Source organism: Accipiter gentilis, chromosome 1, assembly GCF_929443795.1.
Source record: "Accipiter gentilis chromosome 1, bAccGen1.1, whole genome shotgun sequence".
Classification (NCBI taxonomy): domain Eukaryota; kingdom Metazoa; phylum Chordata; class Aves; order Accipitriformes; family Accipitridae; genus Astur; species Astur gentilis.
Window position 1 is genome coordinate 20,616,071 of NC_064880.1, and position 26,409 is coordinate 20,642,479.

General features: G+C 39.7%; 1 protein-coding gene across 5 annotated transcripts in view; it reads left to right on the forward strand.

Moving 5' to 3' along the window:
* MYO1B (myosin IB) overlaps positions 1–18,317 on the forward strand; it is a 124,390-nt gene extending 106,073 nt beyond the window's left edge. For 3 of the 5 annotated variants that reach the window (XM_049801254.1, XM_049801243.1, XM_049801265.1), the window contains 8 exons: positions 1,776–1,862; positions 5,008–5,082; positions 5,495–5,629; positions 6,535–6,641; positions 9,682–9,814; positions 11,364–11,516; positions 12,440–12,567; positions 15,303–18,317. In XM_049801254.1, coding sequence (XP_049657211.1) covers positions 1,776–1,862; positions 5,008–5,082; positions 5,495–5,629; positions 6,535–6,641; positions 9,682–9,814; positions 11,364–11,516; positions 12,440–12,567; positions 15,303–15,426 — 942 coding nt within the window. In that variant the 3' untranslated portion in view covers positions 15,427–18,317. The remainder of the gene's footprint in view (positions 1–1,775; positions 1,863–5,007; positions 5,083–5,494; positions 5,630–6,534; positions 6,642–9,681; positions 9,815–11,363; positions 11,517–12,439; positions 12,568–15,302) is intronic. The other 2 variants (XM_049801274.1, XM_049801284.1) reach the window with 1 other exon arrangement.
* The last annotated feature ends 8,092 nt before the right edge of the window (positions 18,318–26,409 follow it).

A 26,409-nucleotide genomic window follows, 5' to 3' on the forward strand; every position in this document is an offset into this window, starting at 1 on the left:
ATAATGCTGAGTTTGACCTTTGCTATTCTGATATAAATCTATTAGATTTCTACTGAAATGGCAGCCCTGGGAATCCAAACAAATATGTACAGAATTTCCGTCACACTAGAGAGACTTTGGAACTTTTCAGTTCTAGCTTGATACTTAGGTAGCTATGTAATTTGACAGATGCACTGTTTCCTCTACATTTGTTTAAATGCAATACATTGATAATTTATTTTATTTTTAACCAGAGTTCCTTTCACCAAAAAAATTGCTCAGTACTGCAGAAGTGATATTTACTTTCCTAGGTTTAAGATGCTCTTTAAAATTAAAAAGGACATGTCCAGAAAGTAGATGCAGTAGTGTCAACTGTGTTAGAGCTCCTCATTTAAATATTATAGTAGATTTGGTTAATTTTTAACATGTTTTAGCAGTTATTTTTATCAATTGACTCATAGGAAGAAATTTCATTAAAAACTGCCTCCTTATTCCTTAAATATAAATAATCTAAATATTAAAAAAATATATCTAAAGATAATAATCTAAACTAAATGAAGATTAAAAAAAGGAATTACAGTATCTGATAAGAGATAAAACGTGTCATTGGTGTCTTGTTTTATCTTTTCCCAGGGGAATGTTTAAAACAAAAGTTTCTGAAAGTTATCATCAGAGAGTGCTTGCTTTACAAAAAAAAAAAAAAAAGCTATGGTACTCAAGTACTCAGTTTCCTTCCCTTTCACAAGACAGACAAATACTTAGCTTTGCGGAGCCCTTGTTTTTACAGTGCTGTATAGTAGGAGCTTTTGTTCCAAGCAGATGACTGAAAACATACTCTTTGAGAGCCTACGTCTAACAGAAATTAACCATTCTAGCTACATCAGAAAAGTGTAATTGGCACAAGCTGGAACTGCTGTTGCACAAGTCTGTCTGACAACATATAACTTGGCAACTGCAGATACGTGGCTAGAGCTGCTGTGGCTGATCCTATAATACTGGAACTCTTCGTTTTACTTGACTTTTATCATCAGATAACTGAATAACAAATGTACTGGTATCTCCAAAAATGTGCGATTCTGTTAAGTTGCCCACACGTGCCTTTGTGTTTAGAATACTTTGCAAATTGCTTTCCTAAAACGGGAATGACTGATGAAATGTAGGTAGGTGCTGATCTCTTTGTACATGAGAAAGGCACTAGGTTTTGGGGGGTTTACCCCTTCATTCCATAAAGACAGACATAATACCAGGCTGGAGAATTTTTTTTTTAAGTACATAAAGATCAAAATAAAAAATAATCTCCAGAATAAAAGCCCTCAATACAGTGTCGGTAATTCATCATTGCATACATAGTTTCAGAGCTGATTCTGTTCAGCCCAGGCGCTTGCCAGTGAAAGAAGTAGATAGTGAGATTTTAGTAAGTCTTGATTTTTATACGTGTCATTTTGATGATGCAACTGAGGGCAAAGTTCTCCATTAGAATCAAGTTACAAGATACTTACCACAGATTGCGAGGTGTGCACTGAAGAGAAGGTGGAAACACTGATAGTGAATAAAACGGGGCTGACAAAATTCTTATCTGTACGTGCCGCTTAAGCAGCAGTGGAGGCCTTTTTGACCTCCTGTGTTGCTTCATACCAATTCACGCTGTCAAGTTGGGTTTTAAAGGTTAAACGCTGTTCTTCCATCTTTCTGTACCTTGATTGTAAGTTGGCTGTTCTGTTTGGGAGAAGCCTTTTCCTGGTCGTTGTGCTATCTGCATCGGGCTGTCTCTTTTGTTCACTATCTAAACCTTTTAGGCTCGAAGGGAATTGAAACGCTTGAAGGAGGAGGCTAGGCGTAAGCATGCTGTTGCAGTCATTTGGGCTTACTGGCTTGGACTGAAGGTACTTTCTCAAACACTCCCATCTGTCAACATGAACTCAGTAAAGCGTGGGCTTTATCTTACTATCTTACTAACAGTTAATAAACAAGCGGTTATGTGGGCTCACTGGTAGGGATGATTTTTACACAGAATTACATTGCTTAATTTTGTCATGGACTTTACTGAAAAATTCATAAGCTGAAAATGCCTCATTTACAGCAATATTTAGGCATGAGGTGTTTTTGTCGTATCAGGAATTTCAGTTTTCAAGTGAAAGACAAATGTCAGATTAAAGGGACTCTATTACAGCTGTTGACTTAAAAACCTGACCTACGTTGGCAAAGATCCTATCCAGAAAGATTACAAGGATGTATTTTCTTATTGTGACCTCTGCTTGTTTGAATGGGAAGTAGGGTGGAGCTGTTTGACTCTGCTGCTCGCGTTAGACCCTCGAGGGCCCAGTGTCGAGGGCACGGCGTAAAGCTAATGATAATGTCCTCTTGCTTCCATCAGGCCTTTTTAGGGCACGGCACTGCATGCAGTTACCTATGGCTGGTGGCAGCCACGAATTCCCAGAAAAACTGAGATGTACAAGAGTCTCGTTTTCCGTCCCTTGCTTTCAAGGACTGGTTGGCAAAAGAAAACACATTTGTAATCTGGAAAAATGTAGTTCTGCTCTGTAAATAGACTATGAAAATGGCATCTTGAGATGTTTCAGATCTGTACCCAAATGGTTTACGTAACACAGTTTTCAAACAGTTTTACAGATACAGTCCTGAAGAAGTGCAGAAATCTGAATCGGTTTTGTTTGGCTGGGTGTCACTTTTGTTAATAGGGCATATTGTAGACTACAGAAGTATAAAAGGGAACGATTTGCTTGATAATGCAGAGTAAAGCCCAGCTTTCTTATTCTCATACTTGTTCTAACAATGATGAAGTGGGGAAAAATAGTTACAAAACATATAATTATATGTAATTAATGTATATTATGTATATTAAAAAAATCCGTTACAATACATACATGGAAACCAGAGCTGGAAATACAAAGGAGCCATTTTAAGAAGTCGTTCTGCAGATCAGAATCACGCTTTAGGTACTACTGCCAAAGTGGGTCTGTTTTTATGATTTTAAACCAAGAATATGTCCCTCCTGAGAACTCGGAGGCTGTTTCATATCAAACAGTGGCATTTAAATGAAAACTGATGAATCCAAAACCTTTAAGGCACATTACAGCAGGAATATGTTTCTGCCTGTCTGTGGTGTGGTTTTTCAATGTATTTCTTAAATAGTGTAAGTGGCACTTCCATCTCACCTGAAATACGCAGATTTTTTCTGAATAAGAACATAGTCTGTGATTCCAATATATCACTGTTACCACAGGCAATCCTCATTTGTCTGATGGCAAAGTATTTTCACCCATGGCATATGGAGGTGAAGATTTAAAGTTGATAAAAGTGATCAAGGTTAAATCATTAATTCTTGAGTCTTTCTTTTTTCTTTTTTTCTTTTTTTGATTGTATGATAAGTAGATTTTAATAGCATTTGTGGTACTTCTCAGATTTAGGCTTTTCTGGAACAGCTTGCATTTCTCAGTGCTTGCTTTGCAGCTTCCCTGCAGCGCCAATAGGATGTGTGGGTGTATGTTAGTCCCCTTGTTCCAGATTAATTTGCACACCTTGCAGCTCACAAAGAATAACACAAAGCAACATTATTAAAGAGAGTCTATGAGAATGTGGTGAGATTTGGGATGATTGTGGTTGGAGTGGCTTTGAGTGTGTTAATTTCCATCCCTGAATAATAAATAAAGGATGTACACTAATATAGAGCACTAAACCTTACAGAAAATCAGTGAATAAGAACGCTAATAATTTTTCTTACAAAGTGAGGAGGAAAAAATTATGTGCTATATTTGCATAGAATGAAGGCGGCTGAATGTCCATTTATCTGTGGGGTTTTTTTAATCCTGGAATGGTGACAGATTCTTGCTTTCAAAATGCTGGTTTATCTTAAAATGCACAACACTCAGTATGGGGCAGAAGGTGTGCCAGGATAAGCCAAACAAACTTTTTCTTGTAAGTTGATGTGGGTTTTTCCTCTATGGGTTTCCCTTTATTTTCTGGTTACAGTGAACTCAGCAACACATAACGAGTTGGCTAAAACCAGTAAATTTGCTCTGGGGTAAATTATGCAAAGCCACGATGTTTTCCCTGGTTTTTGCTCAAAACTTTTAACAGGTGTGTTGCAGGCTGTGCCAAAGTTTGAAAAAAGTTGAGGGATGTTTCAGCTAACTTGACGTGAGCCTGGGCTTCCATACAACTGCAGACCAGTTGTGCTTTCTCTCAGATTGGGTTTTCTGAGGGGGAGAGTTTAGGTACTATGCTAATTAGCACGGAGAGAAATTTCAGGGGCAAAACAAGTACTCTGAAACTTGCATTTACAAGTGCATATAAAAAATTAGTATCACCTGCAAAAATGGTTCTTGATTACTTTTTTGATTTTTTTTTTTTTAATATAAATTTTAGAAGCAAATCTCAAGCTTGCTGACATTAAGAACCTTTGTGTTGATTCTCTGCTCTTATCAAACACCAAAAACTTATTTTCCTTTTGGAACGAAGACTGCTTGTGTGAAAAGATATGTATAAGTCTGCTTGGGAAAAAAAAAAATAAAAAAAATCACTTTTTTAACTTTTTTATTATAGTAAACTCTGTGTATTAGGAATCTTGAAGGGGAAAAATCAGAAACAGTTCATCAGTTAACTGTATAATATCAGTTAGTTCAGTGTTGCTTCAGACACAATAAAATATGCGTTACTGATGATACCTTACTTTTTCCAGTCCAATTTTTTGCAAAAGCCTATGAAAATGGATTCATGCTGTGAATTCAACAATATCTTGAGTATCTTGCCTTTTCAGAGGAGAGTATTTAAAAGTCTACGTTAAATTTGCAAATGACTGTACTCAGGTCATCTGAGGTAACTTTCTGACCGCTTGGTCCACGGTCTGGTTCATATATTTTGAATGTACCCAGTTCATGTTCCTATTTCAGGGAACACTTTGCATGTTAGTATGCTTTTTTAGTATTTTCTGTCATAGAGCTTTATAGAAGAGTACCTGTGGAAACAAATTCATTCTTTGTATTCACTTTGAGGATTTGTTTAACTTTTCAGGTCCGTAGAGAGTACAGGAAATTCTTCAGAGCCAATGCTGGAAGAAAAATTTATGAATTTACCCTTCAGAGACTTGTATGTATATATCCATACAAAGCACATGTACATATTCTGTGTTTTAAATTTTTGTTTTCTAGCAAAAGTAACAGCTGTATTATGGCCTTGATAGTCTTTCTAAGGAAATGTCCACGCTAAGCATACGGAAAATTGAAAACTTAAATATTCTGATGTGGTAAAGAAAGGATAGTAATAGTGGTTTGGAGGTGTGAGAATGGCTCTAACTAAGCATTTGCCACACTTGTGTGATACCTAAATCTGCATTTCTCTCTATACTTGGCTTTTAAAATCCATATTCAGGTTTATTAAAACTGAGAGTTGCAGTATGGTAACTGTGCTTTTAATCATAGAGCATCTGCTTTTCCTTGCTTATTTCAATAACTCTGGTATGGGAACATTAATAAAACATCTTGCTTCAATTTTATCACAGATGCAAAAATACTTCCTGGAAATGAAGAATAAGATGCCTTCTTTATCACCAATAGATAAAAACTGGCCAGCAAGACCTTACCTATTCTTGGATTCAACTCACAAGGAATTAAAGAGGATTTTCCATTTGTGGAGGGTAGGACACATTCTGGTCCAGTCTGTACAGAACTTCATCGCATGATTTTCAGTAGTGTTCAGGAAGAACCTATTTTTAGGATGTATTTCTTCCTGTTCCAGCCGGGATGATTTTATTTCTTTGAAAGAAGTATGTCTTTTGATCATAGTCTTTGGCCTGCAAGGGGTATAACTATCCTGCCTACTCCTTTCTGGAGCTACGGAGAGAGCATTGCTTCCTGCCATCAGCTTTTAACTTAATACTAAAGCAGTATGCCTGTTGCCTGTTAATTGTTAGCTTATAATACTTGTGTCCATGGCCAGGACTGGGACTAGCTCTTAGACCAACATTGGAAGTACCGGGTGGAATTTTTTACTCATGAACTGTGGTTAGCTGAAATTTGGTTTGGATCTCTGGATGGAGAGAACAGCGAGAATCTGTCTCAGTGCTGATGAGACGTTTTACTGATCTTGTGGGCTATGTTTTCTGTGACTTGTCAAGGAACAGTTTTTCTTTCTGAGCCTGCAAAATTCATCCTCTCAGCTGTGTTTTGTTGTTTCTCTCTGCTTACGTAAACTTCCACAATCGCGGAACTATACATATGTTTCTGTGAACCTTTTTAGCAGTCTTCCAGTGACTGGTATCTGATAGATTAAGCCTATGTCCAAATGCAGCATGCTTAAATGAGATGTTTTAGATATTGGTTTTGGTGTAATTCAGAAGTATCTAGAATGGATGAGGAGAAAAACACCTCTGCTGTTTGTTACTGTGCCACAGTGGCATGTAGGATAGAGCTGAGTCATTTCAGAAGTATACGAAGAATGTGCATCTTGAGCAATAAGCAAACATTAGTCTGTGTTGCTGCTGCTTCAAATCAGTTTTGGAAGGAGAATTTTTTTGTTTGTTTAATCTATCGTGTTTTGTAGTGTAAAAAGTACAGAGACCAGTTTACAGATCAGCAGAAGCTTATATATGAAGAAAAACTGGAAGCAAGTGAACTTTTCAAGGACAAGAAGGCTTTATATCCAGCCAGGTAATGACTTATTCTGCTGCTTTTGGTGTACAATAAATTCAGTATCCTTACATAGATTTAGGAAACTAAGCAAGATTTTGCTTTTTATCTTTGCATTTTCCTTGTTTGACAATGTCCCTCCATCATTTTACTTTACAATCCTGGAAATCGACCTCAGTTTGCTTCTAACTTAGATGTTGTTGCAGCCACTAGTCCTGTGATACTGAGCACTTCTGCCCAGAAGCCATGATGTTTTGTTGTTCTAACCACTCCATGACCTGTTCACATCGTAAAAGTTTGGAGAACTTGTAGAAGGGAATAACTGTCACCCTTTACCCTAGTTTCTGTCACACTGGTCCTGCAACCAATAAACGTAGAGTGAACTGAAAGGCTGTCAGTGACAATGTCACTCCCAGATGAGGCGTGCCGGGGAGCTCTCCGTTCAAACTTAGTACGTTCAGCGTAATGCTCTAACGCGAAGACTAGGTAATTTAAGAGTTAGATACATTGGTATACATCTTTTTGAAGGGGTACTTAAGAAAAAAAAAACCAACTTAGAAGTTCAGTTCCATTTTAGATTTTTTTTAATTTTTTTTTTTAATTGGAGACTTTTTAAAAATGTAAAATCTCTGCAAATACGTTTTCTGGTCTCTCAGATTATTGAGTTCTTAAAAACTGATAAACTCTTGTCATTGCTATCTGCAGAGCTAACATGACTCAAAAAAGTGCAGTAGTATCTAATTTTACATAAGGAATGTACTACTTTTTTTTTTTTCATGCAGTAAAATGGACAAAATAGAGATCTGATGTCCTTGAAAGAAGTTGAATTGAACTTTTTATGTGAATATGAGCTTAGAAATTGTGTTATTCTTGAAAACAAAGGTCTTGTCCATCTCGGGAGAGTTTTCTTTGAGAAGTCATAGTTTGAGCTGAGCAGGAGCAAGGCACTGTAAAGTGAGAAGCAAGGTTCTGTAGAGGGAGGAACAGGAATCTGCAAGAGTTGATGAGAGCACTTCCATGCATGGGCAAGCTCTGCCTGATTGTTTGTGTGTGTTACTGGGTTTGGTTTATGTAATTTTTTATTAAGACATTTTCCTTTTTTCCTGGAATGGGCTCAGTATATGTTTCTCTTTCTTCCCTTCAGTAGATCACTTATTTAATGGCTGTATATGTTAGCTTGTGGTTTGTTCCTTATTTGCTTTGGGATGTCTTTTTATGCTGCTGGGAAAAGAGAAAGATGCTTCCTTTGGACTTTTTAGGAGCAAGCAGGTTTTTTTGTTTTGAGTCAGTTTACATCTGATCAGTGTAGAGCTCCTTGGGAAGGAAGGATTTTTATTTATATCCTTGGTTTGGTACTTTTTACACCAAGACTGAAGAATGAAATTGTAGACAGCAAAATGTATATCTAAGTTACTTTTATTCTTAAGTGGTATATGTGATAGAGGGTAACTGTTGATTCATTACAGTTTTAGCTTGTAAGTTGTCATTGTTTAATTAGGGACAAAGTCCACAGGGAATCTACTGTTTTGGTGACTATGGTTTCATGATACTAATTAATAAAAACAAAAAAAAAATCAAAGCTCCAACACAGTAGAAAGTTAGAATGGTTTCCCCACCCTTCACTCCTTTAGAAACATTTCCATCTCTTTTTGTCTTGTATTCAGAGCTGATTAGCTCTGTTGGGTTTTTTTATTGGCCTAGGGGTGGAGGAAATTACCGTATAAAGTTTCTGATTAGTTAATATGATAATGATTCATAGGATGTGGCTAATTTTCTGTGTATAATACAATTATTTAAGAACAGAGAGGGATGTCTTGTGAGTACTAAAATACCAGTACCCTTCCTTTTCTCTCCCATCTCCCTGCGTGCCAGAGATGCAATTGCAAAGATAGTGCTATTCCACATAATATATTGGCTCCTCTTGGGTTTTCGTCTTGGCAAAGCTTTGCATTTAGTACTTCGACTGTAATTTAATCAAAGCGATTAGTTAAAGTGGCTTCCAAACAAAGCAAGCAGCAGCTGTATTCACCAATTCTTAACTGATAGTGAAGCTCTTGCTGTATAACCCTGAGGTGGATAAAGATGGGTGATTGGCAAGCACAACAAGTCTTGACGAAGAGCTGGTACACAGTTAACAAACAACGGGAGGTCTTGAAGGCAAGTTCTAGTCTGTCACTCTGAAATACTGCGAAAGAGCAGAGGTGTCAGTCCTACTGAAGTTTTATTTCCTGTTTTCACTGAGACTGTTACTGGGTGATTTTAAATCAAAATTTATTGTATATGCAAGGACGTACTTGTGTCTGATATCCGTAACAATTTGGCCCATTTAATTGGAAAATGTTTCCAGGCAAGGAAAAAAAAAATCCTTTTACCGTCTTCGGTGATAAATTTCTCTTTATTCACCATCACTGTGCTGTTAATGTATACAAACAAGATTCTGTGTCTAATACCGTTTCTTACCCCTCCTCCTTCTCCTTTCTCCTTTCCCCCAGGGTAGTGTACTGGAAGATATATCCACACTACTCAGTAGCGATTCCCAAGTTATTTTCAGCTGACGTAGTGTGCCTGCACGGCACTGATTAATGCCGACACCACTGCACTGAGTGAATGGTGGTACCAACCTGAAGAGTCTTGGGGCAGAGGGCAGGGCATTGCGGTTTTCTGCTTCTCAGCGGGATGGAGGACAATTACACTGCATAAACAAACACCATGATAAGAGCCCTGTTTGCATTCAGTAATGTATTGTTCTAGTTATTCTGTTAGACAACAGCAAATTATTTTGCGTTGCTGTTTTTTAAAACCGTTAGAAATTGCGAGTAGAGGTTTCTGGGTTGTTCAGAGTATTCTTTCACTAAAAATGAAGCAGCAAATGACTTCACCTGGCAGAGAATGTATCAAACCTTAAGGAAGCTTCTGGCAGTATAGAGTCATTGAAAAAGGTATTTGGTGCATCTCCTGGCTCCATGAAGCCTGAAGCAGAACATGACAGCTTCAGGAGGTTTGCTTTTTCCCTGAGATTCATATTTAATTTGTGTTTCCCTTGTCTCTTTTTGTTGGGCAGCGTTGGGCAGCCGTTCCAAGGGGCTTACTTGGAAATCAGCAAGAACCCCAAGTATAAAAAACTTAAAGATGCTGTGGATGAAAAGATCATTATTGCCGAAGTTGTGAATAAGATCAATAGAGCTAATGGGAAGGTAATAAAATGGAATTACTTATCCAGAAGGGTAGATCATTTTTGTTATAAGTAAACTGAGAGGGAGACTTCGTTTTGTTCATGTAATAGTCTGCGGACTTTAAAAAATGCCCTTTTTTCAAGGGCAAGATTGGGAATGTTGGGTTTATGTAAATTGGTGATTTTAAACACCTGTTTTAAATTTACGTAAAGATTACTAAAATCTTGTTTGGGTTTGTAGTTTTCAGTGACTTTTCCAAACAAAAATGGCATCTCATCAACTGGTAACAGACTGTATTGATTCACAGCTAAATGTAGTCTCTGTACCAAACTGACATCTTCTATTTGCCAGTTGAAGAAAAGAAATAGAGAATATTGGTTTTGTTCAAGTAGTTAGAAAACTTAAGCTTTCAAGGTTCACACTGTTGTTCAAGCTCCTGATTATCACATATTATGTTTTAAAATTGTGAGTGGCATACTCTGCTAGCTTTGCCTGTCTTCTGATTGATACCAAAAGCTTTTTGGAACGAAGAAACAAGTTTCTTGTATCATTTGAATAAAGCTGTTAAATATGCTAGGTACTTCTTATTCTGCCAACACAGAACTTGTTTTGCATTTGAATTATACTTACTAAAACAGGAAGTATTCTCCTCCCTGAGTAAATGTAATTGTTTTCACCATATCTGTCTAAATATTAGAAGTAGTAGACGTCATTTATGCATTTGTAGGAATGAAATTAGGTTGCCTGTTGTTGATGCCAAGTTAATTTTCCAGTTTAGAAGAAACTAATTAAATGAAGACAATATCTTTCTTGTACTTGCATAGGCTACAGCTGTCAAGATTTAAAAACAAAACAAACAAACAATTAATAATGAGCTATGGTTCTATGTGCTTAAGACAGCTACTTCTTAATTATAATAGTTAAGATTTTATTATTTAAAATTTTACAGGAGAAAAAGCTATATGTAGATTAAGTTCTTGTTTCTCTTTCTTACTATTTTCTAAGACGAATTTAAGAACACACAATTATGCTTTAAATATATTTGTCATTTGAAAATATGAAAGTTTATCCTCCTAAAGAATAATTCCAATAGGTAAAGGGAGGAGAACATAGCACTGAAAATACCTACATGATTTGTGTTGTTCTGCAACACAGTTTTTGTGAATAACAGTAAATAGTGAGGCTTAACCCTGAATCAGCTATCACTGAAAAGGTATGTTGGTTTTCCTGGGGATTGACAGAGCATGAGAAATGAGGTTATCCTGATTTGCATAGTTTCCGAGTTTCAGTTTCCGATTTTTGTAATTGTAAGCTAGTGATTAAAGGAACTGTTTATACGTAAGCATATGTGCCAAAATGAGCTAAGCTTCTCAATCTATAATTAGACACATAAATAAATTTGACCTGATTTTAACTGATCTGCAGCTTTCACTGAACATCAAGTGTTCATGTTTACTAATGTGGGCCAAGATTATTAACTCTATGAACTGCTTGTAGTCTTTGTAGGTGCTCAGTAAAGACCAGTTCTCTCTTTGTGTAGATAATGGTTTGCATTTTTGTATTTTCACAGGCTACATCCAGGATTTTCTTATTAACCAAAAATAATGTTCTTCTTGCGGATCAAAAATCTGGGAATATCAAGTCAGAGGTTCCACTGGGAGATGTTACCAAAGTGTCCATGAGCTCCCAAAATGATGGCTTCTTCGCAGTGCACCTCAAGGAGGTTGGTTACAACTTTATAATACAATAATATGACTGTTTTACATGCAGTGATATAAAAATTGTTTATTCGTTATCTTGTAGCATTAAATAGTAGTGATTAGCCTGTAGGTTTAGAATTTTATTGAACTTCGCCATGTCTGCAAAAACTTTGATTTAAGACTACTGAAGCCAGATGAGAACAGGTACTACATTATGAACGATCATTTACTCGTGAAAATCAGACTTCATATTTCACTGTAGCCTCTTCAGGATTGGAGTTTTCCTTTTGTAATGTGGGCCTTTGATCTGGTTCAGATACCTCGTGGCAGGGTTTTCCTTTTTAGCTGCTCATATAGTTCTTCCTGACACTCAGGCAGAATATTTCTCTCTTCTTTATGGGCTACCAAGAAATCCACATTATGGCACAACTAATGTGGTTCTGAAGAACTTAGTTCAGTGCTACATTTGCTTCACTGCACTGTCAGCATTACTCTGCTGAAATCATTAAGCTGTCATTTGTATTCTAGCTTAAACAGAGTTGAAGAACGTCATATATAATGTCTTTTCATACTGACCACCTTCATCCTAATACTGGTGTTGGTAATTGGTTTCTGTTCCTTTCTGAAAATATTGTAAGCTTGCTGCGGTATAGCCAGAAGAGGGATAAAGAAACACTACAGTATTGTAGGACAAATGAAGGTGACCCTCCTTTAGGGTCAGAAGGGGGTTTTAACTTTCTCAACAGGTTTGTAGTTGATTTGAGAGTGAATTGCATTTTGATCTTATGCCCTGCACTGCATCCCTGTTTAATTTACAAGACAAAAGGCAGTTGTTTCATTGCACTGGGAAGAGAAGGCTCCTTTTAAAATCTCCTGCTTAGCTGGCATTTAACATTTTTCATATTCTAGGTTTTGGTAGCCCTAACTACTCCCTGTTCTGTTTCAGGGTTCAGGAGCAGCTGGTAAAGGGGATTTCCTGCTCAGCAGTGATCACCTTATTGAAATGGCCACTAAACTTTACCGTACTACTCTCAGCCAAACCAAGCAGAAGCTCAACATTGAGATATCTGATGAGTATGTTTCTTGTTTGCTTAAAAGTGCATTTCCTTCAGTGCAACATGCTAAAAAAAGTCAAGTATCTAATGTTGGAAAAACAAAACACTGTTGTGTAACTAATACTTCTTTTCTCTTGACAGAATACTTGTAAATAAGGATCCGATTTTCAGTGTGTACTCATTTCTAGTATTCAGTTTGGCTCTTATTTCCTTGAAAGTCATTAGAGAAAACCTGCTTTTCTTAAGGTAGTTTCAAATAGAGCTATTCTACAGCAGAATTGCTGCTTTAGCCTCTAAAAGAGTGTGGCTGTCCCCAGTAAGTTTCTAGTTTAATGATGGCTACAAGGGAATAAACTACTAAAAGTTTCAGCATGCATTGCACTGGTGTGGACTGCCTGCCTGCCTTAGGTCTGGAAAACAGTCTGCTGTAGAAATAGAATTGCTGCTGTAGAAATAATTAAGAGATACTACATTTGAGAGAATAGTTTTGTGTGTAACTGAGAAGTTCACAAATTCCTATGAGATACTTATTGGACACTAGCTGCCAAGTTCTAGTGAAAATAACCAAAACAGAATGAAAAGGTCCCCCTAAACACACATAATGATGGTGCTAGTGATGTAGGTCTATGCTACCTTCTCTTCTGTGTAGGTGAAAAATGTATTCTTAAAATTCCTGCTGATGGTGTTTGAACCACCTGCTGTTGTTTTGGGTTTTTTGGTTGTTAAAAAGCTTTTTTTGATAAAATGCTTGCATCTCAAATTAGTATTTCTTTCTGCCTGATGCAATTTCATATTTTGGCTTAAGTAAGGACTGCACTTGCAGTGTTTATAGCCATGGAATAAAAATCTTTGTGTGTGTGAACTCCTAAAGCCTGCTGGTAAGAGTCCCTCACTCCACCATTATTATGCGCTCAGTTTGTTGTGAGAAGTGCCCCCTGATTTCAGTAGCGTTGATTTGGTGGGTTTATTCATTTTGAATAAAGAAGAGAATTTGGAACCCTTTAACAATAGTGGAATAAAACTACTGCAGGCAAAATTTGAACCTTTTATCTGGCTGCACCACACTGCTTGTATCCTAGAGTCGTGATGGCGAGTACAGTTTGTTCAGTTTTGAGGGTTTATTTAAAGGCTAATTTTGTTTTTTCCTTGAAAATGGCGTCTGCCTTTTTCCTTTGTTCTGTTACCAGATGTGATTTAATTTGCTCAAGGGTGTGAGTTTTTAGCCTCTAAAAGAGTGTGGCTGTCCCCAGTAAGTTTCTAGTTTAATGATGGCTACAAGGGAATAAACTACTAAAAGTTTCAGCATGCATTGCACTGGTGTGGACTGCCTGCCTGCCTTAGGTCTGGAAAACAGTCTGCTTTCTGGGAGTCTTGCATTTTGGGATGTGGTTTTCTTTCTTGTCTTGCAAATTAAAAACTTTCGAGTGTGTATTGCTATTGAGTTTATCCAGACTAAATAATTTTAAGTTGTTAGCAGTTCCATCTCTGTTGATGGTGAAGCAGTACTCTCTTCCTCCTGCTGGAGTTTAGATACAGGCACAACTAGGGATTGAGGAGAAAATGTGGCCTTATTTTGACTACCATACACTGCTTTTTGGGAAGAGAGCTGATACAAGCAAAAATGCTGTTGATCCAGGGGTATATCTAGTAAGAGACCTACCTTTTATATATATAATATTGGAACAATGGGTCTAGGAAGCTGCAGTGTTGGTGACAAGAGACGATGGCTAGAAGACCTACTCACGTTTTCCAGATGCTTGCATGGCTGGGAGCGCTGAACAAGTTAAACTTTGAGCGTCTGGGCTGTGCAGCAGGAAAGCAGGACCGAAGGGCAGCTCAGCGCAGCAGAGGCCATTTCCTCCCCTGAGCTCTGCCGTCAGCTTGATTTGTGGTTTCCGGCTGGAGAACAAATTCTTTGAAGTTTTTGGCCTCTGCTGGAGGACTTTTTAAGGATGCTAAAAGGGAAAATCTGCTGTATTACAAAGGACTTTTTAGGTCAGCAACCACTGCATGTGAGCCAAAAGGCAGTGCTGCCCTGTTTATTGCTTTTAATCTTGCTATCCTGAGCAGCGAGAAGTTCGAGGCTCCGCAGGAGCCTATTGGTGGGTTTTAGTGGGTTTTTTTAAAGCAATTCTCCACATTCAGTGAAACTTCTTTTCCAATAAAAAATCAAGAGTCAAAGCCAGATTCATTTATCCTGGACTGCAGGAAATATCTAAATTTGGAGATTGCTGGGAAGGAAGTGAATTTTCCCAATTGCTGAGCAGGGGGCTGTAAAGGCTAACTAAGGATTAGAAATATGAGAGCTGCTAAAATACCAGATATACTAAATAAAGCATAGATCAGAAGAAGAGCGCTCCCAATTGTTGCTATAGAAGTGTTTAGCTTCCTTCCATGAACACAGAGAAGTCCCTTTGGATGACGGTGAAGCAGTTGGAAATAGTCTTTGCTGCGTTTCAGGTACATTAGAAATTCTGGTTTAAGCTGCCTTCTTTCTAAAGGAAGAGCAAACTAACTATTGTAAAAGGTCCACAGTTACAGGCAAAAAGCAATAATTGAGAGATAATACCTGAAGGAGACTCAAGCCATACCGTAACCCGTGGCGCTTTTTTTATTCCCTAACTCTTATTATTAATACAGACCTGAAAATGACATCTTTTGGAGTGAAGCTCAGAACCAACAAGAAAAGACTTCACCTCCTCATGTGGTTTTTTTCCTACTTTTAGCTAAACTGTATCTTATTCCTTCTCCTAGGTTTCTGGTCCAGTTCAGACAAGACAAAGTGTGTGTGAAGTTCATACAAGGCAGCCAGAAAAACGGCAACATCCCAACTTGCAAGCGAAAAAACAATCGGCTTCTTGAAGTGGCTGTCCCTTAACTGCAGCTGGTGACCCTCCCTTTCACGGACTTGTTTCTTTGTAATGGTGCAATTTTAGTTGTTTGGTTTTGCTGGTTTTATGCCTTTCTAGAGCTGTTGATGGCTAATAGCTTTAGAAACCCTTGGCAAAACATTTGATCAATTGACTTTTTAATCTTTTTGTTCATGCCAGAGTTTTAACCCTCAAAATGCAGATTTTTACCCTGTGAGGCATTTTTACCAGCTGGCACGTATCTGTCATACACAAATCATTCCCTTTGTTTAGTGGTCATATTTTAGTGCAGCATACCGTAAACCCACATATTAATGATAAATTACTCATATTTCTTAGTCTAGAGATTGTCTTAACAGGAACTATACAAGGCCTTAATGCTTAATGGCCACTTGTGCTCAGTGTCTTTTTGTATCGACCTGTTCTGGTGTTCTGATGAGCTCCTCACTTGCCACTGCTGGGGAGACCGGCAGAATGGAGACTGGCACACTAACTCCTATAGTTAACACTAGGACCTATGTAACTCAGTGTTTTAGTGAATACAGCACAGGAACATCTAATTCTGAAAAACAGAAGGAATATATGATTATACAAGCAGCTATATGCATAATTTTATAGTAAAAAATGCAGAAATTTTGAAACAGGATTTTTAATTAGGTCAGATGTTTTTAATGACTTTATACGGTAGAAATCAGTAAAACTAAAAAAAAAGCTTGTTTCTAAGCTATACAGTTTGAGGCATATTTTCTGTTCTGCTTTTTTTTCTTCTAAATTATCAGTTAAGATTAGAGCCTGCAAAATGCAATAGTATTCGCAACACAAGTAACTGCTAGGTATTTAAACAGTTAGTTATCAAGCGAAAGGTTTGAGCCTTTCTTTTAGGTATTGGCATGTACAATGTGCAATAAAACGTACGTGACATTTTGTGAGAAATTATTTATAATACATTTTTGTGTGCAAGAGAAAAGGTTGGTGCAGACTGCATAGGCAATGTAGGGGTTAAAATAGATTTGTGTTGTTAATTTGCAGTTTTTTTAGAGTGTACACTACAGTTGTCAATTTGGGAAGAATACTTAGAATTAAAAAATCCTTAATTTGGGGGTCTGTATATAAATTGGTATTATGGCAATAAAACTGTTCTAATTCTGTGCTGTTCGGTACTCCTATGTTATAACCATATTTTTGTACTCCAAACTATTTTATATAACTTGTGTGCCTGATGTAAATGTGTGCACAGAATATACAATCAAGAGCTGCATTATAAACTTTCAGTGTAACTCATTGCACTTAATCTTTTATAAGCCAGAAGCATTAGTTGAAATCCTTAAGAGGAGAGACGCATTTTTAGAGAGAAGTAACTACTTAAGTGAAGGGTTTGTTGGATGTGACTGATTTGTTGATGCAAGGACAGCTGAGAAAGCATTGTATTTTTGCAGTCTAGTATAGGACAGATTAAGACCCTGGGTATCTGATGTGCAGTGCTGGAAGTCCAAGCATAAATAAAGGAAAGATAAAGAAAAGTTCAGAGTCTCATTACTCTCCTGGTGATAAAGTGATGTAGTGCTCACGGCTGCGAAGGCTCCTCTGGGCGGTTCCACGTTAACATTGGCTCTCCGCGTTAAAAGGGCATTTACTGCAATAGATGTTCTAGTGCTAATGGTTATCGGTCTGAAAAAAACAGCTGGTTTGGGTTATACCACATTTTGCTTTGGGATTAAAGTAAATTATTTTGCTATGATTTGAATACAAAACAACTGTTTTAACTGGTTGCTTTAGTGTTGCTGTTAAAAATCCATGCACACAACCTTGAAATGTGGGCGTAATCAAAAGATGTATTTCCCAAACTATGACAAAAAGTTGCCTCTTCCTTGTGGTCTGAGTTTGAACCCTTCTTTTAATAATTGAGTCAGGTTAATAGTTAAATAAAATTTAAATAATTTTACATGTATTGTAATTAGAGATGCTTACAAAGGAAATCTTAGTATCAATTTGTAATGCAAAATTAGGATACTTCAAAGGAATTATTCCATTGCCTTAAGAAGACAGCACATAATAACATGGCATTTAAAACTCTTAAATCCTGTATTAGAATTCCTGCTCGGTGAAGATTGGAGTGTTTGTAAACCTGTTTATTATCTTGAAAGCCTTACAGTAAGAACCACAAGGAGCAAATTCTTAAAATGAATACAAAAGCAAGGAAAGCAAACATTTGAAGTCTGATGTAATGCTGTAGTTGCTTGCAGGTAGAAAATGGGAGAGTTTAGATTAAGTATGTCTGGATATTTGGCCCATGAAGTTAGGATATTACAGGATAATGTTAGGATATTTGACCCATCCCAGCCAGACCCAGTACACATCCCTTTTATTTTTTTGAGCTTTGCAGCAAGTCATGATAGCCATACCTGCAAAAGACTGGAAGAGGGACAAATTGACAAATTCCTCACTTTGATTTCTGGTGTTTCATTTCTTTTTCTGGACCTTTACAATTTTTACCTTGCATATTAGCTGGTACTTTGTGATAGTTACCATTTGACACTTAAATATTTCTCAATGTACAGAGCAAGTTTTGCTGAAAGTTAATTATTTAGATATGCCTAGAGAGTCATGGTATCTTGGTGTTTAGATTTAAGTATCTAGGATGTTGAAAATAAAAACTCAAGGTCACCTAGTTGGTTTTTTTTCTTTTCCTCTGTTTTCTTTTATAACTGTCTGTCAAATGGAGTTGTAACGAGAAGACTGTTCCTCCCATGGTGCTAACCTTACACATCCTTTTACTTGTAAATTTTAATTTGTCATCTGGAAGCTTGGCAAGGATCTTTTAAAAAAAAAAAAAAAAAAAAAAGACATTTGTTGCATGATACTTTCCAGAATCAAATAAAATTCTGTTCCTAGACCTATACTTTCTCTATATCTGTATCTTCCTTACTGCCATCAAATCTAAAAAGAGCAGGTGACTGGGTTTTCAGTTAAATATAGAGAACACTGGGGTGTGACCTTGGAGAGAAGAGAAATTTTTATTTTTGTATGCGATTCCTTAAGAGGCAGCATGTCTTCCTCAGTGATCCACAGTAACCTTTTTCAGTGCAATTCTTCAGTGCAAGTCCTTTCCTCGACATAGTTTTCTCTGAAAATTCTGCAAACTCAACTTTCCTAACATTAGGATTTGGACCGATTCTCTAAGAACAGTATTAATAGCCAGATTAACCTGATTTTTAAAAAATGGCTTTGAGCCCCAAACTTATCATATTCCACATGTTTTGTCTTGTGATCTTTTTCTCTCATCTTTAACAAGTTTAAGTCTGATTTATGTATATTTTTGATCATTATACAAATTATGGAAGAAAGAAGCTAATACGTAAAGCCAGAAAAGGCATCTTCAGTTTTAATCCAGGTTTGTTTTCATTGCCAAAATGAAAGCCTTTTTTCTAAAAGGTTCTTGCAAAAAAAATTGAAGAATTAATTCAGAATTTTTATATGAAATGAGGCAATTTTCCTCAGTCAGTGTGAATTTTGCTGTTATTCTTGAGCTTTTAGATCCTTAGTCTTGATGAACAATGTATTGTCCATCTTCTGTAGGAAATGGTCATGGTTATTTTGGAAGGTTGCCCTGTAGTGTGATGGTGCTGGGCAGGAGGGATATGCACATGTCTATGCTTCTTTGGACAGTAGAACTTCCCAACAAGCACGCATTTCAAAGGCAGAACTGGAAGTGTTTTATGGGGATGCTGGCAACTTATAACAATAGAGGCAAGCATGAATTTTAAGTCCTCTCTAGCATCACTAACAGATGAGTTCTGGCTTTCCTCCTGTCTAGCTTCTGTCCTTATTTAGAGTATTTTGGAGCTTACACTGACATATGACTGTGAGTGGGAGAAACAATTCTTTACCAATGTTTGTAAAACCTCTCAAAGTGATCAAAATTCTCTGGATACTGCTTTTAATCATGTGATTTAAAATAATTACATGTTATGTCACTGTCCCATGACCTTCCAGTTAAATGTAACTAAAGGCTGTTGGCATGTAGCACGATCTTGTAGCCATTCCAGCACAGTATTTGCTAATTTGCAGTACAGATCTCTGTCTGAAATTGAGTGATCTGTTAAGTAGTTTCAGGAGACTTAATTCAGGCAGTGGCATCCTCCCTCAAAGAGAACAGCATTCTCATGTCAGTCGTGGTTACAGTGAGACTTCCCATTATATAGGACTAACTGCAGTGTTTCCTCCTAGAGTTGTAGGTAAAGGAAGGTTTAGCATATGAAAAAACCCACTTCATTGCCAGAGTTCGTTGGCAGAGCAGCACTTGCTTCTGCTGAAACATCACGCATATGAGCAGTCACTGCTTTCAACACACACTCTATATACGCTGCATAGAAAAGCCACGTTCGTTCTTGCAGGATAACCCCGACAGTGGTACTTGCTCGTTCAGCGGCGCTGAATCTCTTGGTCCTTCCACGCTTTTGAAGCGGAGTACACAGAGGATGGAGGATTGTGGTGAATTTACAGTTCCTGTTAATTCCTGAAAAAATGCATTTACATAGGTTGGGGCAGATTTGCATTGGCCAATCTCAAAAAATAAGCTGGAATGCAAAGAGGAAAAAAGTCCTCCTACGAATTTGTTGTTTTTAAGGAAACACTGTTTCATGTCTGGCTGTCTACAATAAACTAGTGCTATTTAAAGGATCGGGGCTGTGAGAGGAATATTAACTTAATCTAGTTATCAGCTAGAACCAGTTCTGCTGCTGTTCCCTTGCGCACAAGGCCAAGTTGGTTGTTCGGCCTTTAACTTAAAATGAGAGTTAGGACAGTTTGAGGTGACGGCAGTTAACTTGGATTATGATCAAGTGATGAAATTGAGTCCTAAAAGATTTTTAGAAACAGATTCCCTCTCTCCTTCATCCTAAACTTTTAAGACATTGACATCTGATTGTGAACTGACTAGGCAATATTTTCAAGTATGAAGCACAAAGGGCTTTATACATGAATGAAAAGAAAATGTGAAGAATCTGTCTTCTTAATAATTCAACTGATTTCCGAGGCTGCGCCCTGTGCTTAATCCAAGGTAAGGATCTCTTTGCTGTATAATATTCTACTGTTTGTGATCTTTAATTATGGGAGAAAAGAGAAAAACTAAATACTCCTCTGGCCAGGGAGTCTTCTTCCCTGGAAACATGGCAAAGTGCTGGGGATCTGCGGGGAGCCTTTCTTTGAGTCCTTGCCCGGAGCCCTGGGACTTCACTGCCCGGTGTCACCTTCACCCTCTGAAACATCGAACACCTTTTAGGCTGCGCTGTGAAAGAGGGAGATGATGCTTTTTGCCACAATGGTGATTTTTCCTGGCCTGGCAATGTCCTTTCTGGACATTCCAAATCCTCCCCCCCCCCCAGTATCTTGATGCTGGGTGGTCTCAGAGATGCTGGGTGCTGTTTCCCACTCTGGCTCTCGTCACGTTCTGATTTCCTCCTGTTCCCGTTCCCTCCTGCCTCTGACATCTCTGCAGTGATAAAGGGAGGCATATGTCTCGGGGTAAAGCAGCAATGTATTCTTTTAGGTTATTTTCTTCCATTATCTACCACTGCATCTCGGTACCTTGGTTTCAGCTGAACATACAGGAAGTGTTTTATTTTCCTTCTATCCAAGAGCTGTTTTTAATGAAAGATGCTTTGTTCCCTTTTGAATTAACTTGGTAGCTGTATCAGTATCACCAGTGTTTCCCAAAAGTGACAAAAAGCAAAACTGAAGCCTGAAACATGAAAAGCTGCTGTTGCTATGCGCTCTGTCTCTTCCTGTTAGAAAAGAAATCCACTTGAAGTGATGTTGTGATGAAGTCCCTGCTGGCTTGATTCACGGCACGCAGCCTTCAAGGTTGCTGTACATGCTTCTTGTAGCCTGAAGAAAGGAATCCATCAGAGTATGAAATAGGTAGTTTCAAACTGTGGTGCCAAAAGGAGGGAACTCATTTATATTGAGATGCAAAGGAGCATTAAATAGCTGTGAATACACTTACATGTGCTTTTACTTGCCTGTATGCTGCTACAGCTATGGGAAGGGACCTTGGCGTAAGTTTCACCATGAAGACTCCAACTGGAGGTGTTCAAAGCAATGCTGTCTGACCAAAATCACCATAAGCTATTGATTAACATTTAATAATAAAGTCCAAAAGTTGTGGATGAGCTTGCACTGGAAGATCCTAAATGTTGATTGCATCCCAAACTTCTTAATATTATATGGGGATTTTAGCCTTGTGATGGCGGGTTCCTGAGTTTTCATGAGCTGTTCTGGGGATAATGCAAAAAAAAAAATAAAGAATTTCAGCTATTTCTGATACGGCAAAAAGGCATTTGTTTTAAACCAACAGCAAACTCATTGCAACGTGAATGTTGGATTGTTTCCAGCTCACAGTCAGCCCGTCACTAGCACGGAGGTGTTCACCCTGATGGGCCTTTATTGGAACACTGTATTTAGAAGGCGTTGCTGCATTGACATCATGGGATGTCCCGCACGTGCTTGCCTCCTGAGCACCACGGGGGGCCGGGGATGTGGGTTCTGATCCTACCTGGGTGGTTTTCTCCTTTCTGTTGAGGCGCAGGTAGGGTTTCTCAGGGTAAAACAAACCAAAGAACAAACTGGAAAAGGAAGGGGGACTGCAAGAGCCAGATCCATGCTTCAAGCTTCAGTCCCATCTTCAGGCTTTTCTGTACAAAGGGGGCGAGGAAACCTTTTCTAAAGAGAGGAGAACATCTTCTCCAGCTGCCAGAGCCCGGGGTGCCATGGGTGGGGGCCAACGTCTTCCTCCAGCCAGGGTGGAGCAAAGCCTGCTGTAGATTTGAACTGGTTTTGTGCTGCTGTGCTAATCCCGGTCCGTTGGTGTTATTTAGAGCCTTCCCTTGGTGTGGCTTTCTCCTCGTGCTCGGTTTTGCACCGCCAGACGTTCCCTTCTTGCAGGGAAATTCCCTTGCGGGGGAATTTCTAGAAACTGATGGGATGGATGTAAGGGGGAGCAGGAGATCTTTTCTGAAGGCAGACGAAATCAAAAGCAGGATATGGGTGAGAGGCATCTGGAAAAGGTGCTTGAGCTGCAAGGCATCAGGAGTTTGTTAGTGACAGCTGAACGGCAGCCATATGCCTCGGGGTTTAGCCGCTTTGCCTCTTCAGTCTCGAAGACCTGGGCTCCAAAACCAGAGTGTCGGTCAAAATGGCAGCCATCTTACTCGTGCTTCACAGGTAGCTTGTGAGGTTCAGCATGCGGCTTTTGGAGTTTGTCGTGGCTCAGTTCGATACCGACAACAACTTTAATCGGTGGGAAACGCGTTTGCTGGGCCGTGGCAGGGCAGCACTGAGGAAATGTTGCTTTCACCATGGCGCCTGGAAAGCTGCTTTTGGTGTCCTCAACCAGGGTGTGTGAACGTAGGTACTGCAAAGAAATGAAAGCGTGCGCTGTGTGTGAACAGCCTCGGCCTGGCATGTCCCACTGGATGCAATTTCTCATCGTCTGAGGGATTTAGCCACTTTGTTCCTTGGAGGTAGAGCCTGCTCTCTTGTGGAAGCCTTAATTTGGGTGGTTTTTTCTTCTTTTTTTTTTTTTTCCTTTCTTCTTTTTTTTGGATTCTTGCACTTACTGTGTGACGTAAAGGTTGCTGTGGCTTTAAGGGTGTGTCTTTTTCCTCAAGAAAAAATGTAATTTTACACAGAAAAATTTCCTCATTTTTAGGGTGTTTCTTTTAGAGTGAACCGATTACTAATGGAGTTGAAAACAGTTCTCAGTATTGAAAAAAAAAAAGAAACAAAATGAATCTTAGGAACTACAAACGAGACCGGTATTTACAGCTGTTTCTTTCCTAAAAATGGCTGGAAAAGTAAACCCGAGGCCATGGTTTCACGTTTCGGCATGAGCTGAACCCGCGCATTTCCCGCTGCCGCAGCAGCGTGGTCTGGCCCTTCCTGCCCACGTCCCCTGCCCACGGCTCCGGCCGTGCCACCCTGACCCTGCGGTGAGCCGGGACCATGTGCTACAAGGGCTGAGAAGTCACCCCACGACAGGAGCTCCCTGGGGGGACGCAGGTCCCTGCGCAGCCCCGTGGGGCTGGATGGGGTGATGGGACGTGGGGAGCTGTGACTCCAGCTCCGGCGTGATGCAAAACCACGTGCTGGGGTAGCCGTTGTACTTTCTGCGGTCATAATGGGTTTCAAGGATTTCCTGAGCTCTCTTAAAAAACACTGTGTGCCAAACCCCCAGGTTTTCTAACTTAAGACAGACAGATGTCCCCGAATTTTTCCAGCTGTTCTTTGAGAACATATAAAGGAGAACAAGAAGTAGATACAGGTCCTGCTGCGATGTCACCGGCTCTTTACAAAGTGCAGTTCAAGATTTCTCTCTCCCCCGGTGCTGACTTTCTCGTTACAAACCAGGATTTGTATGGGACTGGGTTGGGGAGCGCCGGTAGCACCACAGCACATGTCCTAATGAGCACAGCTTTTGGAAGCCGCATGGAGAAGCCAGACATGCAAGGCAGAAGGTGGTGTGAATGCAGACTGCCGTATGATTGCACCACATCCGTGTGGATCATTCAGAGAAATTAAAGATGAACACAAAATTAATGACTGTGTGAAACCTTCACACCCCTCTAGCTGATGATAAAATTCTCATCAGCTCCGCGGGGGCCAGGACCTCTCCCCGCTCTCATGCAGGTTTCTGCACAAACACCAAGCAGATCATTACAGAGCTTCCAGCTGGGCTCATAATGTCATTTCCTCTGCTATTTGCCTGGATTCCTTTTTCGCATCTTCCCATTCCCTCCTCAGGCTTGCTGAAGAACTGCTTTGTGAATTTCCAGTTTACCTGCCAGACAGCTCTGGTGAAAAGGTTTCCCCGGGTTGCTGAAGAAATCCATGCACTAAATAGAGAGCTAGTACCTACAGCTGCTATGAAGCATGCGCCTCCTTTTCGGGTCTGCGGATGCGATATGCAGCGTGCACGCTTTGGCACGAGTCCTCACGCTGGCCCATCTGCAGGCCAAGAATCGCATCTTCCATCGTTAGGGGACGTGATGTATAAATCACGGCAGTGGGGGGAATGTGCTGCCAGCGGTCCCTGACTGAGCTCCTCTTCAAAGCAGGCGGTGTCTGCTCTCCCCATGCGCTTAGAGCAAATACAGAGTGATGATGTATTGTCAGGGCCTCTGAGCTTGGCTTCTCGAGCCCGCTTTCTATGCGCAGTCTGACAAGGGACATGAAGATGGAAGGAAGGAGAAGAAATGCGGGGAGGCAGCACAGTGCTGGCATGCTTTGAAAGCCGATTCCTTCGCTCCAGATGTTCTAAATCACATGTGGAGAAGTGTTTGTGGTCAGATGCTGCTTGAAGCCGATTGTTGATAGTCTCCTGGGATGGCTCGTGACAAATTGAATAATAAAAATGCTAAAAATAGCATAGTTATTCCCTGGAAAAGCAAAGTTCCCACAATCCAATGAGCTGGGAAAATTGTTGAACTTTCTTTGGACGCAGCGTGCTCTTTTTTTGTGTGTGTGTTCTTCAACCTTCCATGGGCCTCTGGGCTTTTTTCCTATGACCCTTCCTCCTCCTACCAACTCTCAGCAGCCACATTTCCAGGCTCCCCAGCCCCAGCAGCAGCTGAACTGACCACTAGCCATCGACGTGAAGAACAGACTCCCGCACTCCTTGAACCTCATAGTTTGTTCCCTGGTGTCACTGGTTGTTGCAAGTTTGTCTTTGTAGAACTTTTTTATTTTTTAAACTGTGGGGAAAGCTAGCTCACAAGACGCGTAGCGACAGCACCAAGAGATCTTTACCACAACAGCCCATCGTTGACAGCAGCAGTCCTCTACTGCCCATGCCTAGCCTACGCCACCATTGATTTCTTTCCGATGTTGTCTCCTCGCGGCGCCGCGAGGTGCGGTTACTGACCTTCCTTCCTCAGTGCGTGGGCAACCGGGGGGGCAACCACCGCGCAAGGGTTTGGTGCTCTGAGTGTTGCCCCTAGGCAGAAGGCTCGAGGCCAGCCAGCGTCCCAGGGCTCTTCTCCACTGCAGTGCTTGGTGAGGTCAGGTCCCGCTTGAGAAGTTCAGACTTTAATGAGTGGAAGTGGGGGTTTTTGGTGGTGAGAGAAGATTTGCTACAGTCTGCTTACGCTGCAGTAATGAATTGCAAATCTGGTGGTGGAGATGATAAAAGCCGTGGGTAATGACAAGCTATGGAAATGTTCGGCGTGCCCAGAGTGAGATTGCATGTACTTTGCTAGCCAGCAACAGCCCTCATCATTTGACAGATGCTAAACACGTACAAGTGACCTGAGTCTGCCTACTACCGGCAAAAATGTCACCATTACAAAAACTACCCTTCTGTGTGCTGTTCTTTGTATTTCTCTGATACTGGAACTAGCTATAGATTCTGTTCTATTCTGGCATGAATTGCAGCTCTGCAGACATGTATACTTATTTAAAATTTTCTTGCCGATAAATTTAGGGCAAGATCTTGGAAACGTGAGCTCAACTTCAGTGATGCATTGTGATGATCTTTTTGTGGGTGATGATTTCAACCATAACTCAATATAGTGACTTGTTTTATCGGACCATTCATTCTGGAGGCCAGCAATATTTAAACTTTCAGCAGAGTTGATAACTGAGGTAGTCAGCATTTTAATGTATGCACTCGGTTAAGGTCCTGGTCCTACGTGCCAGTCTCCTCTGATGCTTTTTACTTGATAGGAATTTCCACACACCCACCAACCCACTTACCAAAACCTCTGTTGCTCCCCTGCTGTCAGACAGGTCATCAGCTGATGCCCATTTTTGTGTCCTCCCTCACTGCTGTGGGGCTGTGTGGCTGTAGAGTTTTGCTAGTGAAGCATCTGAGGTGCAGCTGTTCCTTGCTCATGTAAAAATCTGAGGCACGCAGCAAATTTAAGGGTAGAGTAAAACCAAAGAAATGGAGCAGGGTGCAATGAAAAACACAAATGTTTCAGAAGTGTTACGGATGA